The sequence below is a fragment of the Amblyomma mixtum genome, chromosome 1 (genome assembly GCF_055824585.1).
Source record: "Amblyomma mixtum isolate Tamu chromosome 1, ASM5582458v1, whole genome shotgun sequence".
NCBI classification, from domain to species: Eukaryota; Metazoa; Arthropoda; class Arachnida; order Ixodida; family Ixodidae; genus Amblyomma; species Amblyomma mixtum.
This window is the reverse complement of record NC_143012.1, coordinates 102,848,468-102,866,517: the sequence shown is the minus strand read 5'-3', so window position 1 is coordinate 102,866,517 and position 18,050 is coordinate 102,848,468. Positions and strand designations below refer to the sequence as shown.

Here is an 18,050-nt window from a genome sequence, read left to right as displayed (position 1 = left end):
GTTCGCCCCGGTAGACGGGGCTGCTTTATTCGGACTTTGCCGTTCGGGCGCGTCCGCCCCGGTAGACGGGGTTGTCTCTTTCGGACGGCCGGCCCCTATGTCTCAAGCCTACGAATTTGAAGTCAGTGTGTAGGCCCATGAAAGGCGAATCTTTTGCCACCGGTCCCGTCGTTTTCCTGCCGTTCTAATCAATCAATCAATCAATCACTTTATTTCAGCTTTTTTTTACAAAAACTGAGGGCGGCAAGAAAAAAGCAGTCATTACGACCGCTTGACAAGCCTCGCCACCCCTACAAAGAGGCAGTTTGGTAGCGACTATGATGGTTACTTCATACACTGGTAACAACGCAAGGTACACGGAAAGACAAGGCATGTAAATATATGCATAAAAGGAAACATTTTTTTTTAAACACGTGCATAAAAAGAAACTTTTTGTTTTTTTTTTAAATACATGCATGAAAGGAAACTTTCTTTTCATTTTGCATGGACAAGTAGTAATTCCGCACAACAGAATAAAGGTTTTACACAACATTTACGGTTCAATGCAATAGAATTCTATACATGGGTACGCATACTGTGGGACCTAGCTTGCAAACACATTTCGAATAGCCGAGACAGACATGCTGAGCAACATGTCATAAAAGGGCGTGTTCAAGTATTTGGGAAGAATGTATTTTAGTGTGGAAAAACCATAGTTTGTTCTGCATCGTGGTAATAAATAGATGATACGCTGTCGTGTCATATACGGTGTCTGATGTGGTGTAAGTGTCACAATGCTAGAAAGAAATGTGTCGTCTTCGGCTATTATTTTTTTATAGAAGGATGCAAACCTGTAATCGAACATTCTTGTTACGGGTATCATTCTGTATTGCTGGTAGATAGGACGTGTCGGAGCATCATACGGTACATTAGCAATTACGCGAAGTATTCTTTTTTGCAGTACTACAAGCTTCTGGATGTTAGATGCTGTGGTTTGTCCCCATACAAGGAAGCAATACGATACATAAGAATAAAAGAACGCATAGTACAGATTCAGCTTAGTTTTGGCGGGTAAAATATGTTTATTCCGCGAAATTATCCCAGTATATCTGGAAAGGGATAGGCACACTTTGCTTACATGAGCGTCCCACGACATAGTAGCAGTAAATACCACTCCGAGTAATGTGAAGGTTTCCACGTACTCAATGGGGGCGTTGTCGAAATAGAGTGGTAGCACACTGCCTATATGCTGCCCCTTCGGATGGAACAATAAAGCTTTAGTTTTTAGTTTGTTTATTTTTAATGAGTTCAAAGATGACCACTCAGATAATGATGACAAAACTGTATTTGCGGTGCTAGTTAGTTCTTTGATGTCAGGTGAGGACAAAAATAGACTGGTGTCGTCAGCATATATGATGTATTTAACTATGTTACTGATGTTGCATACGTCATTAATATATATGTTGAATAGGAGCGGCCCCAGAAGGCTGCCCTGGGGCACGCCGTTTGTGATTGCTAACAAGTCCGAAGAGCAGTGATTTAAAGCAACATACTGGCGACGAGCACTGAAATACGATTGAATGAGACAGAGGGCGTGGCCACGTATACCGTAGTGGTCGAGTTTTTTAAACAGAGTTTCGTGATTCAGTGTATCGAATGCTTTGCTAAAGTCTACAAAGACGCCTAAGGTGAGGTGTTGAGCTTCGAAGTTATTTAATATGTATTCTTTTTGATCAAGCAGAGCATGCTCAGTTGATCTATGCTTTGTGAATCCATACTGACAGTTGGCTATTACACAGTGCTTCTGTAGGAAATTGTAGTAACGTCGATGCATTATTCGCTCTAGCCCCTTGGAGAAAAAAGGTAGTACAGATATTGGCCTGTAATTTCCTAGAACGTTTTTATCACCTTTTTTATAAATAACCACAACTTTTGCCACCTGCATGGCAGCGGGAAAACGTCCTGTGCGAAGCGCGGTATTGTAAATATGTGTAAGGCATGGCACGATCAAAGGTAGTACGTATTTTACAGGTAAACTTTGAATATTACTTGGGTCAAGACTTGTCGTGTTCTTTAAACTTTTGCACACCGAGTAAACCTCAGCTTCGTCGGTTGGTTCAAGAAACATCGATTCGTTTAGCCTGTTGCCCAAAAATCTAGACATACCTGGATTGTACTGACTGCATCCAACTTCAGTGAAATATTGGTTGAAGGCATTTGCAAGGGACGGCCCAGCAATTTTCTTGCCATGCATAACTAGGCTCGCGAGATCCTGATGTTGGTTATTTCGATTTAGCAGAATATTTAGGCGTCTCCACTTTTCTTTCGGGCGGTCTGAGAGATGCGCATTAAACAAGTTATTATAGTAGGCAGTCCTAGAAGATTTAATTTCGCTGTTTAAGCGGTTCCTTAGCGACTTATAAGTGGCTAACACTGCGGGGGCTCTACTTTTTATGAAAGTCCCGAAGAGCTTGTGTTTCTTTTTTACCAGTCGTACCAAGCGAGCAGTCATCCATGGCTTTCGTGCTTTTTTTGAAGGTTTTATCTCAACGATAGGGAAACACTCATTATAAATTGGGAGAAAGAGCTGAAGGAGCTCACTGTATGATTCATCGGGTGTTGTGTGCTGGAAAACAGGATTCCAGTTCACAAGTTAAATACTGTTCCTGAAATGGTCAAGGCGGCTTTGGGAAAGTAGCTGTCGACGGACTTTAAAGGCTGTCTTTGCGGAAGGTTCTTTTTGAAGACGGACGAAGATAGGAAGATGGTCGCTAATGTCTATCGCAATACGACCGGCAAATGACGCATCCTCGCGATTGGTGATTAGTAAATCCAAAGAAGAAGAAGAATGTGAGGTAACACGTGTAGGTCCGCGGATTTCATTTTGGAAGCCAGCTGTTTGTATGGTGACTAACATGCGCTCTTGCACTGAACTGCTTGTGCTCATATCTATGTTGAAATCGCCCCCGATGCACGCCAAGAAGTTTTCAGAAAGAAAAGATAACTCGTGTTCGAAGCTTCCAAAAAAATTGGCTGTATTCCCATGTGGGGGACGATAAACAACGCAAAAAGCTTGACCGCCACACCTAACTGTCAGCATTTCTATGTCATCGTTACTTAAGCAGTGATCAGATAAAATGTCACAGGAATAGTTTTCTTTGATCAACATTGCTACGCCTCCGCCCCGCTTCGTAGTACGATTAAGAAAAAATGATCTGTACCCGGGAAGATGGATGACGTCAACGTCTGAGCGATACCATGTTTCTGTCAATAGAATGACATCGAAGGGACAGGTTAAGCTGCATAAAAAGTATGTTAGTTGTTAAGACGGCGTTGTCGGTGGACAAGCCGCTCCCGGTCGATGCATCAGACAGCGTAGCCAGGCCGGAGAATGACCCTTTATTCTCGGATCAAGGGATATTATATAGCCAGAGGGGCGAGGGAAAGAGGGGCGAGGGAGAGAGAGAAACGAATGAAAGATCGGTGTCGGCACGGGTTGGTGGCTTATCGCTTCTGCTATCAGCAGCATCCGTTCCTCCTAATAGCCATAGCGATCCACTGGTTTCTTCACCCGGGCTGACCGGCGCAGCGTCGTCTCCTGGGGTGCAGGGTCAACGGGTGCTGACGTGGGTGCGTTGTGTTCAGCCAGCGGATGTCCCGATGGTGCTGCTGCTTGACTGTTTGTCCCTGTGTGTGTGGAGCCCTCGTCGTAGCGTTTGCGGACTTGATCAGCATGACGACGAACCACCACCTCATCTTCCGTCTTGACAGTAACTAGTCGAGCGCCTGTTGTCGACTTCACCTTTCCGGGTGTCCACTTGTCACCCACTCCATAGTTACGGACTAGTACTGGGTCCCCCGGAGCGAAACTCCAGCTGGCGTCGTCCGAAGTTCTCTTAGCTTCCCTGCACAGCTGCGCAGCTTTGTTCCTGGGAGGAAAACACATGTCAAGTCGAGTGCGTAGTCGATAACCTAACAGTGTTTCTGAAGGTGAAAGGTCGGACTGCCGCGAGGCATTCCTGTAACGACACAAAACTCGCGCGAGTGCGGTTGAGAGATCCACGCCCGGCATCTTCTTTAGTCCATCCTTCACCGTCCTGACTGCACGTTCTGCGAGTCCATTGCTCTGAGTATGGTAGGGCGGTGTCCGAATGTGGGCAATGCCGTTTCTTTCCATGAATGTGGCGAAATCCGACCCCGTAAAGGGCGTGCCATTATCAGTTACTACAGTGCGCGGTAGTCCGAACTGGCTGAAGAGCGTACGCAGCGCGTTTACCGTGCTACTTGACGTTGCACGCGCTAGTGGAATTGCCTCGATCCACTTACTGTGGGAATCTACCACGATTAGCAACATTTTATCTCTGATAGGTCCGGCAAAATCCAGGTGCAGACGGGACCACTTTTCTTCGGTTGCTGGCCAGTTCACTGGCTCACGAGCTGGTGGCATTGGTAAAGCCTGGACACAGTTTCTGCATTGAGCGGCAATTCTGCAAATATCCAGGTCAATCTCCGGCCACCAAAATTTAGACCGCGCTACCTTCTTCATGGTGCAGACGCCCTGATGGGCTTCGTGCAGCATCGTCAGCAATCTAGCGCGTGCCTGTTTGGGGATTACTACACGATGTCCCCACAGTAGGAGGCCATCCTGAACAGATAACTCCTGCCGCTTTTTGTAGAAAGCCATCATCTCAGAGTTACCGGTTGAACACGCGTTGGGCCAACCCTCACGGACGTACCTGCATACAAGGGGTAGCACCTCGTCCGTTGCTGTAAGTGACCGCAATTCATTTATGGTGATGGCCGACTGGTCCCACTGGTCGATGGCGAGAACAAACTCTGCGTCGCCTTCCGGTGCAGTCTCGGTTTCCTGCCAGGTTTGAGGTAAACGGCTTAGGACGTCCGCGTTGACCATCATTTTACCGGACTTGCAAAGCAGCTTGTATTTGTACGCTCCCAGTAAGAGCGCCCATCTTTGTATTCTGGCGGCGGCCATGACTGGGGTCTGGCGATCCATTCGCAGAAGGCCAAGCAGAGGACGGTGATCCGTGACCAGGGTGAACTCCCTGCCAAGTAGGTAGTCACGGAAACGTGAAACACCGTAGACAAGAGCTAACGCTTCCCGTTCAATCTGTGAATACTTCGTTTCAGCCGAAGTCAAGGTCCGGGACCGAAATCCAATGGGCCTGTTTTCTCCATTTATGCGATGGAACAGTGCCGCTCCTACCCCGTGAGGAGAGGCGTCGCATTCCAAAAGTAGCTCGAGCTTCGGATTGAAATACGTTAACACAGGAGCTGCGCAAAGAGCCTTTTTCGCCAGCTCGAATGCAGCTTGCTCTTTTTCGCTTCACATCCACCTGGCTCCCTTCGTCAGCAGCTTGTACAAAGGAGCAAGTAATGTGGACAGATTAGGGAGAAACTTATTGTAGAACGTGATGAATCCAAGAAAAGCACGCAACTCTGCAACATTACGCGGAGAAGGGGCTAGTCTGATAGCATCGATGTTCTTCTCAATTGGATGCAACCCGTTTTTGTCAATGCGATGACCAAGATATGTTACTGCTTGCTCGGCGAAGCGACATTTATCAGAGCGCAGCTTAATACAATGTTCCCTGAAGCGCTGCAGCACTGCTTTCAAGTTGGCGTCATCCAGGCTCTTATCAGCTATCAGCACATCGTAAAGGTAGGCCTGCACGCTGGTTAACCCTTGGAGTACCGATTCAATTTTCCGCTGAAATATTGCTGGCGCCGACGAGATACCGAATGGCAGCCGGTTGTAGCAGTAGAGTCCTTTGTGAGTGTTAATGACGGTCAGTTTCCGCGAATCCTCGTCTAGCGCGACCTGGTTATAGGCATCGCGCAGATCTAGCACACTGAACCGTTCTCCTCCCGCTAAATTGGCAAACATATCGTCAATGACTGGCAGCGGGTATTGCTCAACCTCACACACTGGATTTAGTGTAGCTTTAAAGTCTCCGCAAATGCGCACCGAGCCGTCCTTTTTCAAGACGGGAACAATGGGCGTGGCCCATTCCGAATATGGCACTGGAGATATTATCCCCGCTTCCGCGAGCCTATCCAACTCCTGCGACACTTTCTCTTTGTACGCAAAAGGAACCTTCCTTGCCTTGAAAAACTTCGGAGTCGATCCGCTCTTGAGATGAATCCGGGCTGGCGGGCCTTTCAGGAGTCCCGTGGTCTCGGTGAAAAGATCGGCGTAACTGGTCAGTAGTGCCAAAGCCGGTAGCGGGGCAGCTGGCGGAATTGTGCTGGTCTTGTTGGGTTGCGCCTTGACGTGAAGGACAGCCGTTCCCGTGTCATCCAGTTTCTGCAATAGATCCCGGCCACAAAGACTGGGGCCTTTGCAGTTTAACACCACCAGGTTGCATTCAACGGTCGCTGCTTGATAAGACACGTCCATGCTCATTACCCCAAGTACGGGTAGCTTCCCGAGATAGCACGACAACTTTATCGGCGATTTCGCAAGCGGAGGCCATTCCTTACGATGCTTGTCATAGATAGCTTTTGAAATGACGCAGACTGGGGATCCGGTATCAATGTCCATTTTTAGGTCAACGCCGTTCCACGTCAATGTTTTCTGAATGGGCGGTAGCAGTGTCTGCTTCGTGCGGAGAGACCAAATCTGCGATGTACTACTATCACTGTCCTCAGATTCCTGCTGCGTTTGCGCTTCCATGGTACCGGTTCTGTTAACAATGTCCGATGACGAGCACATCCTCGCTAGATGACCGTACTGTCTGCATTTGAAACATTGCCGTCTGTTAAAGCGACACGCTTCCGTCTTGTGGCCATGGTTCCCGCAGCACTGGCATTGTTTTTGTGGGCTGAACTTCGGCTTTTCTCTCTCTGGTTTGCGCCGACGAGTTACATTGAGCACGTTAGCACCCAGAGCTTGTCCGGTTATGCCCCGTGAATCAAGTTCCGCGCTTTCTGCAGCTAGCGCGAGAGCCTCTGCTTCCTTTAGCGACAGGTCCTTTTTCGCCAGAAGTTGCTTTTGCAAACTTTTCGATCTGACGCCGCACACGATGCGGTCTCTGATCATTCCGTCTAGCATAGACGAAAAATTGCAGTTCTGTGCTATTTGTCGTACAGCAACAATGAATTCTTGCACGGATTCCTCTCCTTTCTGATAGCGGTTGAAGAACTTGAAACTTTCTGCTATCTCGTTCGGTGTAGGGTCATAGTAGCTGCTCAAAGTGTCGACCACCTCATCGTAGCTCAGCGAACTTGCTTTTGCTGGCGCTACTTTACTGCACAAAACTTGAACTGTCTTTGTCCCAAGGGCGGCTACGAGCAAGGCCCTTTTCTTTGCGTCAACTGTGATTTCATTGGCTTCCAAGTACGCTTCAACTTTCACTAGGTAAGCTTGCCACTTATCTTTTTCATCATCGAAGTCCGGTAGCCTGTGACCCATGTGTGCCGCTGCCCTGGGCCCGATGTCCTGGTTCAGCCTCGTCGCCACTGTTAAGACGGCGTTGTCGGTGGACAAGCCGCTCCCGGTCGTAGAAAGAGAAGTTTATTTTATCTGTCATAGCATAGAAAATACAACAAAACAGATGAACTTAATTCTCTGATCATTCAAGCACATGCGCAGTGACGCAGCACTGAGCATGTCAGTAATGCAGTAAAAATGCCGATACTCGACCGCCGCGCAGGACGATAAAGTATGTCGACCATTTGCGCAAGAACTCAGCCTCGCTCATTGACAGAGCGTCCATGCATGCTTGTTCAAAGAGGCGCGTGCGCAGGCGCTGCAACATTGGGAACATTGTTCTTTGCGGACGCCCATTTAAGGATGCCACTCCACGCTGCCGCCACAAAACGAACATGCCGACACACAAGAGCATATTTTGAAACACTTCGGGAGAACTAGTGCGCGCTTCCAGGCGGGTTAAAAACATGCGTGACACTAATGTCCAAAAAGTGCGCGCAACTACACACTCAAACATTGCGTGCTGCTAAGTTTCAAGCAGACCGCACTGCGGGCATCGGGCGGAGGGCGCCACGCCCCACGCCGCAAGGCGGTCTCTTGTGGGCAGGACCCGCCAGCCTCGCAGCCAGCCGAAGTCCCTGACATCTGCAGGAAGCGTAGCTGAGGTCAGTTGGCGCCAGCGTGCCCGTCTCGTTTTCTGGAGTTGTTCGCGGGTCAGCGCAGCGACCGTTAGTGCTTCACACATTCTGGAGGGTGGGGTTTCATCAACATCCAGATCGGGCACGCTGGCAGTCAACGACGTCAGTGTGCGACGCACATTAACGAAAAATGCCGGCGGCTGCTCGGCTGTAGGGCCAACCACGTGTTGTGAAAAAAACACGTTACGCGCTGTACCCAGAAAATATGTGAGGAGTGTTCTCCCGGGATAGTCTGGGTTGCGTACAAGATCTCGTACTCCTCGCAAGGCGAGCACATTGCACATGGTGCGGATACAAGGTATACCAAACCCACCCATGTACGATGGAAGGCGCATGAACATTCGTGACACAAGTTCGGTTTTGCCCGCCCAAACGAAAGAGCCACAGGCCGAGGTTAGCCTGCGCGCAAACGTGCGCGGTGGGTTTGCGACGCGGGCGACAAAAAAATGCATCGACCGCTCCCGGTCGATGCATCAGACAGCGTAGCCAGGCCGGAGAATGACCCTTTATTCTCGGATCAAGGGATATTATATAGCCAGAGGGGCGAGGGAAAGAGGGGCAAGGGAGAGAGAGAAACGAATGAAAGATCGGTGTCGGCACGGGTTGGTGGCTTATCGCTTCTGCTATCAGCAGCGTGTAGGTCAGTAGCGTGTAGGTCTTTGCAGAAGGTTCTTTTTGAAGACGGACGAAGATAGGAAGATGGTCGCTAATGTCTATCGCAATACGACCGGCAAATGACGCATCCTCGCGATTGGTGATTAGTAGATCCAAAGAAGAAGAAGAATGTGAGGTAACACGTGTAGGTCCGCGGATTTCATTTTGGAAGCCAGCTGTTTGTATGGTGACTAACATGCGCTCTTGCACTGAACTGCTTGTGCTCATATCTATGTTGAAATCGCCCCCGATGCACGCCAAGAAGTTTTCAGAAAGAAAAGATAACTCGTGTTCGAAGCTGCCAAAAAAATTGGCTGTATTCCCATGTGGGGGACGATAAACAACGCAAAAAGCTTGACCGCCACACCTAACTGTCAGCATTTCTATGTCATCGTTACTTAAGCAGTGATCAGATAAAATGTCACAGGAATAGTTTTCTTTGATCAACATTGCTACGCCTCCGCCCCGCTTCGTAGTACGATTAAGAAAAAATGATCTGTACCCGGGAAGATGGATGACGTCAACGTCTGAGCGATACCATGTTTCTGTCAATAGAATGACATCGAAGGGACAGGTTAAGCTGCATAAAAAGTATGTTAGTTGTTCAGCTTTATTTACGGCCGATTGCATATTCAAATGTATGATTTGGCAGCATTTGTCTTTGTTTTTGGAAAAATATGCGTTGAGCTGTGAAGGTGTGAAAAGTGGCGATTCCTCCATTGGCAATGTTAGAAGAGCCATTTCCACGTGTGCTGCTTTACGGCGTCCCTAATTCATCTTCGATAAGTCTGCTTGTGAGTAGATGTGAACCACCGAAGAATCGTCAGTTTGGCGGGCTAGAATAGTGCCGTTCCTCGTCCACACATGTTTCCACGAGACCTCCTTCTTTCTCGCAATCGCAGCGCCTAGAAGCCTTTTGTTGTCTGGTGTCAAGTGTTCATTGACATAAATCGGTGGTAAAGTTGGCAAAGAGCAATCTACACTGATGTCCTCATTTGTCAGACGTACTTTTTTCGCCTTTTCCAGCACTGCGTCCCTTTTTACACGGGATTTAAACTGAACAACAATGTTTGAATTATTAGGGTCACGAGTGGGCACTCGGTGGCAACACGCTACGTCCGACTCAGTGATAGGTTCATGAATAGCATCTCCAAGGTTTGTAACAAGATTAAGAACATTTTCCTCGTCTTGCTTCAGGACACATTAATTTCAATGTTCGACCTTCGTGAATACTGTTCCGCATGATTAAGCTTTCTCTCAAGCTCCTTTGTCTGCTTTTCCAGAGCAGCACACGCCACGCTCAATTCGTTGGTTACTTCCTCCAACTTGGCGTTCTTTTCCTTTTCATTTTTTAGTTCCCTTTTTAGGTCCTCAATTTCAGCATGCGCGTGGTCAATGCTCTTAATCATTTCAGTTTGCTCATTGCGAACTATTCGGATTTCATTGCGCAGGTTTCGTTCGACAGATTCTCGTGAAGCTTTCAGTTCCTGCTTTATCTCTTCTTTCAACTTTGACAGATCGGCTCGCATTTCATCCTTTACTTTTGCCGCGTCTTTTGACATTTTCAGAACAACAGGGCACACACCAGTTGGCAGCAGCGGCGACGGACAAGAAATGCAAAATTTCGATGTGTAAATGCCAAGCACTAACCTGTGGAACCGGGCAAACGGAGCGTTAGGCGTTGTTTTCCGTGCGTCGTCGCTACTACCAAGTGATGAGGGTAGCCAGCGATAGCGGTTTTATATCCGGGTCGCGGTACGTCACTGCTGCTGGTGATAGCAGACGCCCCTCGTCGGTGACGATTACGTCCCCTGGTGCCGGTTGTCCGGTAAAGGGCAGCGCGTCCAAGCGGAGGGAATGCTCGGTCGGCTAGAAACTGTCGATGCAAAGGGGCGGGAACGACCTGCGGAACCGGGCAAACGGAGCGTTAGGCGCTGTTTTCCGTGCGTCGTCGCTACTGCCAAGATAGGGGCGATTCAACGGTCTCGCCTAGGCAGACGCGGTCCCGCCTAGGCAGACGCGGTTCTCTCCCCGGTAGACGAGGCAAATGGGTTTCGAATTTTTTTTAGGTCGTTTTCTCTGGCGAACCACATCGAGTTTTATATAGCCGCGTCGGCCGCGCTGCGGCGCATCTTTTGCAGTCATTGCCGTCCCTCTCCTTCCAATGTACCCGGAGGTGGTGGTGGTGAAAAACATTTATGGGCAATTAAATTTTGTACAGAAAGGTGATTGGGGTAGGACCCTATTGGCCCTTTCCCCTCACAGTACTAGGTGGAGCCCCTATTCCGGGGCCCCATTGGCAAGCAACGCCGCCCGCGTCCGTTGAACCAAGGCCTTTTGGCTCTTTAGGTCTTGACATCCGAGCAGGGCCGCCTCCCAGTCCTCTCTGGTGGGGTTGGGGTTGGGGGGGGGATAGATGGATTAGATTGACACGCCCAAACCATGTGGAAGGTGTCAGACACTTCCCCACAGAACTGGCACGTGCCATCAAAGGATGTATTGAAATGTTTAAGCACCGCCGGGCACAGTACAGTGTTAGTGAGGATTTTGATGAGGAGGCGCTCGTCAGCGCGATCCAGACCCTTACAAGGGGCCGGGTAGCGCCGGTGCTCCTCCTTGTAGTAATCGGTGATTTGTTTGAATGTAATGGCCAGATTGTCTGATTGGGAGTACCCTTCCAAGGACAGGGAGATAGCCCGGGGAGAGAGTGCGCGGGCGGCCTGATCGGCCTGTTCGTTTCCCTGGAGTCCCTGGTGACCGGGGGCCCAAATCAGGTTGTGTGGAGTTGGATCTTCAGATCGACAGCTATATTCCAGTATGCGCCAGGCAAGCGGGGGAGCCCAGCCCAACTCGTAGTTCCGACAGGCCCCTCGCGAGTCGGTGATGATGTGTTTTGACTTGGGATTCGTGAGAGCCAGAGCAATGGCAATCTCCTCCGCGTGTGTTGCGCTGTAGGCTTTGAAAGTGAGCCCGTTAACTGTGTTTGTGTTGTGTACGACTGCGGCCGTGTACCACCCCCCGTGGTGTGGGCCGGCAACGTCTACGTAATGCACATGTTCTTGGTTACCATAGTATCGCGCCAACGCTTCCGCGCGCGCCTGGCGACGACCGCTATGGTCTTCTCTGGACATGTTGCGGGGAAGGGGTCGGACCCGGAGGGCGCGTCTCCAGGGTTCTGGCGCTGTCTCCCTTTCCTCAATGTGGTAGTCGTGTTTGATGTGTAGCCGGTCCAAGAGGCGGCGACCGGACGTGGTCTGTGCAAGACGCGTGTATTGGTTGACTAAGTGGGCTTCTCGAAGCTCCTGGAATGTGTTCACCACGCCCAAGGCCAGAAGTCTCTGGTTGGACGTGGTGACCGGGAGATCGAGAGCCCGCTTGATGACTTTCCGCAGGATGACCTCCAGTTGGTCATCATCATGTTTGCGCAGGTGCAAGTAGGGAGTTGAGTAGAGGATTCTACTCGTTACGAAAGCATGGGCAAGCCGCAGTGCATCCTTGCTTCGTAATCCGCCCCGCTTGTTGGAGACCCGGCGGACCATTCGGCCCACCTGGTCTCCCACCGTGCTAAGTTTGGCTAGGGTGGTGTCGACTCTGCGTTGGTGGTGTATGAAGAGGCCAAGGACGCGGATCTCCTTGGCCTCCCGGATCGGTCCCGAGGGGAGACTGATGCGAAGCGGTGTTGTGTCCCGAGGGGAGGGACGTAAGTGCACAAATTCTGATTTAGCTGGGGCGCACTGGAGTCCGCAGTAGGCCGCGTAGTCGTCGACTAGGGTCGCCGCTGCTTGCAGGCAGGACTCCATATGGCCCAGGTTACCTTGCGTGGCCCAGATTGTAATGTCATCCGCATAAAGAGCGTGATGTATCCCGGGCAGAGAAGACAATTTGGAGGGAAGGCGAAGCATTGCCAAATTGAAGAGCAGGGGAGACAGGACCGCGCCTTGAGGTGTTCCCCTCGAGCCGATGGTGTATGGCCCGTGTTCCGCATCTTGTATGCGTATATAGGCTTGACGATCTGTAAGGAATTGACTTATGTAATGGAATGTTTTGTGGCCACAGTTAGTGCTACTGAGGTGGTCCAGGATTACTTCATGTTTGACGTTGTCGAATGCGCCTTTAAGATCCAAGGCCAGGACCACCTTGTCGTTGTGGGGACATTCGACAGGATCTAAAATGTCGTGGTGGAGCTGCAGAAGTATATCCTGTGCTGACTTGTGAGGACGAAAACCGAACATGGTGTCCGCGAAAATGTGCTGTGTTTCGAGATAATCGGAGAGTCTGTCGCGCACCATCGTCTCCATCAGCTTGCCGACACAAGACGTCAGAGAGATGGGGCGAAGGTTCTCCACATCGATAGGTTTGCCGGCCTTCGGGATGAAGGTCACGACAGCCGATTTCCAATCGAGAGGGAGAGGAGACTCTCCGTCCCAAATGCTATTGATGTATTTGAGGAGCGCGGCGTAGGCTGCGTCGGGAAGGTTGGCCAAGAGCTTGACCGTAACCTTGTCGCGCCCAGGTGCAGTGCCCCGCTTCATCTTGCTTAAGGCCGCCCGGAGGTCGTGGAGGTGGAACGGCTTGTCCAGCTCCGTGTTCTCTTCGCCTGCATACCCGGAGCAGCGGGCGATTAAGCGCGCGCGACAGGGAGAGTTTGGAGATTTCAAACTCTTCGCAGCCGTACCGTCTGTCGCACGCCTACGACTTTGGCGTCCCTGTGTAGGCCGTTCAAAGGCGAATCTTTTGCGACCAATCTCGTCACTTTCCTACCAGCCTGGCCCGCGATACGAGCGATTGAACAGTCTCGCCTAGGCATCACCCCGGTAGACGCAGTACGGGGTTTTCGAATTTTTAAAGGTCCTTTTCTCTGGCGGAGCACGACGAATTTTATAGCGCCGCGTCGGCCGCGCTGCGGCGCATCTTTTTCGACCATCGGCGCTCCTCTCCTTACACTGCAGTCGGAGCAGCGGGCGATTAACCGCTCGCGACAGGGAGAGTTTGACCATTTCAAACTTTTTACGGCGGGCCCCTATGTCTCAAGCCTACGAATTTGAAGTCAGTGTGTAGGCCCATGAAAGGCGAATCTTTTGCCACCGGTCCCGTCGTTTTCCTGCCATTCTAGCTCGAGATAGGGGCGATTCAACGGTCTCGCCTAGGCAGACGCGGTCCCGCCTAGGCAGACGCGGTTCTCTCCCCGGTAAACGCGGTAAATGGTTTTCGAATATTTAAAGGCACTTTTCTCTGGCGGAGCGCGACGAAATTTATGCCAAGTGTCGGCCGCGCTGCCGCGCATCTTGAAGACGTCGCGATTGCTCTCGCGGCCTCACATTCCAATTCAAAATACATAATCACCGACTCGCGAGGGGCCTGTCGGAACGTCGAACAAGGCTGCACTCCCTTCCTAGCCTATCGAATCTACCAAAATTCCATACGGGATACGGACCCCGCACACCGTTACCTCATATGGGCCCCTGCTCATCAGGGGTTGGCAGGAAACGAGGCAGCAGACGCAGCCGCCCGCGCGCTCTCTCACCGGGCTGTTTTCTCCTCCCCATCCGATCAGGAACCCGATTTTAATCCGATCTATACATTCAAAGATATTACAACATATTATCAAAATTGTCATCGCCTTTACCCTAGCCCATGTAAAGGCCTGAAGAAGGCGGATGAGCGGCTCCTTCTCCGCCTTCTCACCAATACATTGCTGTGCCCGGCAGCGCTAAAACATTTTGACCCCTCCTTTAGCGGCAGCTGCCCACACTGTAGTGCGGTGTCTTCTCACACCTATCACATGGTGTGGGCCTGCCCTTCCAACCCCGCTATTCCCCCCATCCCCAACCCAACCCGGGAGGACTGGGAGGCGACCCTGCTCGGCTGCCACGACTTACAGGCCCAACAAGCCTTAGTCGGGCGCGCCCGGGCGGCGGCAACCGCCACTGGGGTCCCATACTAGGGACCTCCACCTAGTGTTTGTATGGATCGGTCCCTTACGGGCTGATCCAAACATACCTCCTGTTCATTCGTAATAAATGTTTTCACCACCACCACCACCATCTTGTGCAATCATTGTCGACCCTCTCCTTCCACTGTAGCCGGAGCAGCGGGTGATTAACCAGTCTCGCAAGGGGCCGCCTTTTCGAATTTTCGCGGCCGTTCCCTTACTCGCAGCCACTCAATCTTTAGTTCCGCGTGTGGGGCTGAGAAGGGCGAATATTTTGAGACCTTTCCTGTCCCTTTCGCGCAAAGGCAGGCAGAGTTTTTCACGGATCCGCCCCAGTGACGAGGGACCTCCTGGCAAGAAGTCATCTGCACATGCGCACCCACCCAGCTCGACCCAACAAAAAGCGGAGCATCTTCGGCCACCCGTCACTTGGCAGCAGCGGCAGCAAGCCGTGAACACCATTTGAAAAACTGCTCTTTTGCAGGTTAGTAGCCCTATGTTTCCATAATATCTATTTTAATAGTATTTCTGCTGCTGCTGCTGGTGCTGCTGCTGCCATTTGCTGACATTTGTTGACATTTGCTATGCTTTTTGCATTACTGAGATTCATTTTGCGAGTACTTCTGTACACTTCAAGCAATATCTGATTCCTGTAGCACGTGTGATGTGATCATCTCTGAGGATGAGCCATTTGTGGAATGTTCCAAATGCGAGAGCAACTATCACTTTGGAAAATGTGCTGGTCTTACTGAAAAGACCTTCAAATCGAAGTATGAGGCCACAAAGAAAGCGTGGCAGTGCCCATCATGCAGAAGTGCAGGAAGTAGCAATACATGTAGTAAAGAGAGTAGTGGCTCTGAAACAGATATCAAACTTGCGCTCTTCTCAATTAACCAAAAGTTAGAGCGGCTGATGCCCCTGGCGGAAAAAATTGAAAGCATGGAGGAGTCTCTTAGCTTCATATCTTCGAAGTTTGATGAATTTGAGCAAAAGGTCGGCCATCAAGAGGCTGATATCATGGACCTAAAGAAGAGGATATCGGAGCTTGAGAAAAAGGATGACTTAAATCAGGCAGCACAAGCCCAGTTTGAAAAGGAGATACACGATCTTGAATTCCGAAGCAGGCAGCTGAACTTGAAACTGCATGGCATACAAGAAGTGCAGGATGAGGATCTAACAGTCATATTGAATAACGTGGCTGATAAACTTCGAGTGCCTCGCTTGATGGAATCGGAGATAGCAACTGTTCATCGACTTCCCGCTAAACGTGATGAGACGCCAGGCATCATTGTGCGTTTTGCGAAGCAAGCTACAAGAGAAAACTGGTTGAAGCAGAAGAAGAACTTAAAAGATAGCGACCCGCCCATTTTCATGCAAGAAAATTTAACACGCCGAAATAGAGAACTGCTTCAGGCAACTAAAGTCTGTGCTAAAGAAAAAGGCTATAAGTTCACTTGGTATGTCAATGGAAAGGTTTTCGTTAGGCGAAGTGAGGGAATGAGTGCCATTCATGTGAAGGGAAAGAGCGATTTGGATCGGCTATAGCACTCAGCATGGTATCTTTCGAGTTTCTTCTTGAAACATAATCGACATGCAGCAGATGTATTATCTGCCAAGTGACTTGAACCGCACTGCTTCGTGTGTTGCGCTGACAACGCTTAACGCTATTCACCTGAACGCACGCTCTGTAAAAAACAAGATATTGTGTTTAGAGGAGTTCTTTGGCGAATTTTCACTTCCTTTTTCTTTGATCATGCTCAGTGAGACTTGGAGCACAGATGATTCAGACGTTTTCAGGATGACCAATTACAAAACTTATTACTTGAACCGCTCCGGCCTCCGGGGGGGTGGAGTGGCTTTACTGGTGTCAGATGACATTGAATGCGACAAGTTGGACTCGTACAGTCTTATTACTGAAGATTTTGAAGTGCTATCAGCCTGTACTGGCAGGTTCGTGTTTTCGGTTTGCTATCGTCCACCGAAGGGAAATATGGTTAGGTTTTTGGAATTTTACGACTGTTTTCTTTCATTTATAACAGATAACAAATACACTCTAATAGCTGGAGGTGATTTTAATATCGATATGTTGAAGGATAACTCCTCTACTAGAGACTTTAACGCAGTCTTGGCCTCGAACGGATTTATTAATCTTATTAACGATCCAACAAGGGTAACACAAGAAAGTGAGTCACTTCTTGATCTGCTGATTACGAACACTTCCCAACCGATAGTTGAGTCGGGCGTAATATCATGTGCGATCAGTGACCACCCTCCAGTGTTTGCATGCATAAATAAGACTAGACTGGTAAAGTACCGACAGGAGAAAGCGAAGTACCAAAGTATAACCAATGCTACCCTCAATTCATTTCACAGTTCACAGGAACAAGTTGAGTGGGATAGTATTGACGTTACCAGTGACGCAAATGAGGCTTACGATGAGTTCCTCCGAGTATTTAAACAGCTCTACCATTCCTCTTTCCCGCTAAAAGTGCGTGCAATAAAGCGTAAAACTCGCAAACCTTGGATATCTTCTGAGTTGCGCCAAGAAATTAAAACGAAAGACAAACTGTACAAAATCTTTTTAAACACACGTTCAACAGATGACCTAAGCATTTTTAAGAAATACAGAAATAGATTAACAAAAAAGCTACCTCTCGCTCGTGCGGAATACTTCGCGACATTTCTTGAAATTAAAAATGGTCGCCACGATCTGTTGTGGTCAAGGTTGAATTTCTTACTGAGGCGTGAGCAACCACAGGCTGCCCCGCGGGCTTTAAAGTTTGATAATGAAGATGTATCCGGCAGAGAGTTGGCAGATGCCTTCAACAACTTTTTTACCACCCTTGCCCATAACACCCCGTCAAGTGATTTCAACACCTATTTTAGCTCTTACAATAGGGACACAATATTTCTGAACCCAGTTACGACAGAGGAGGTTATATCAGTCGTACAAAGCCTAAATAACAGCCATAGCTGTGACATTGACGGCATTCAAGTGAGGCCTGTCAAGCATGTTATAAGAGTTATTGCCCCTGTTCTTGCAGATATATTTAACTTATGCTTTACTACGGGCACATTTCCCAAAAAAATGCAAATAGCCAAAGTAACGGTTTTGTATAAGAAAGGAGACCGCAATGATTTAGGAAATTATAGACCAGTATCGATACTACCAATATTCTCGAAAGCTTTTGAAAAAGTTCTCTATACACGGTTGTCTGATTTTATTGATAAACATGAACTTTTGTCACCTAATCAATTTGGGTTTTGTAAAAATAAATCTGCCGAGTTAGCACTACTCGAACAAAAGGAATATATACTAACACAGTTTGAAAATAAG

At 49.2% G+C, this 18,050-nt stretch overlaps 3 protein-coding genes across 5 annotated transcripts in view; 1 reads left to right on the top strand and 2 right to left on the bottom strand.

Annotated features, from left to right (window-relative positions):
* The window catches only part of LOC149367362 (receptor-type tyrosine-protein phosphatase mu-like), a 264,042-nt gene that overhangs the window by 40,497 nt on the left and 205,495 nt on the right, over positions 1-18,050 (top strand). The gene's annotated exons all lie outside the window — the stretch shown is intronic.
* On the bottom strand, positions 522-1,150 carry LOC149367364 (uncharacterized). The gene has a single exon (XM_089567210.1). The coding sequence runs from the start codon at positions 1,133-1,135 to the stop codon at positions 584-586; it is 552 nt and encodes a 183-aa protein (XP_089423336.1). The 5' UTR covers positions 1,136-1,150; the 3' UTR covers positions 522-583.
* On the bottom strand, positions 3,484-6,558 carry LOC149367363 (uncharacterized). The gene is made up of 3 exons (XM_089567200.1): positions 6,104-6,558; positions 4,716-4,846; positions 3,484-3,908 (listed from the first exon to the last, which is right to left on the bottom strand). Exons 1-3 carry the CDS (start codon positions 6,539-6,541, stop codon positions 3,518-3,520), a joined length of 960 nt encoding a protein of 319 aa, XP_089423326.1. The 5' UTR covers positions 6,542-6,558; the 3' UTR covers positions 3,484-3,517.

What these genes read in the sequence shown, in the direction of transcription:
- LOC149367364 (XM_089567210.1), bottom strand. Translation starts at nt 1,135, where the DNA reads ATGTCGTGGGACGCTCATGTAAGCAAAGTGTGCCTATCCCTTTCCAGA.
- LOC149367363 (XM_089567200.1), bottom strand. Translation starts at nt 6,541, where the DNA reads ATGGACATTGATACCGGATCCCCAGTCTGCGTCATTTCAAAAGCTATC. An exon ending in CGACTCCGAAGTTTTTCAAG is followed by an intron (nt 4,847 to 6,103) that starts GCAAGGAAGGTT and finishes CAAACCTGGCAG; the next exon opens with GAAACCGAGACTGCACCGGA. An exon ending in GTGCTACCCCTTGTATGCAG is followed by an intron (nt 3,909 to 4,715) that starts GTACGTCCGTGA and finishes TTTTCCTCCCAG; the next exon opens with GAACAAAGCTGCGCAGCTGT.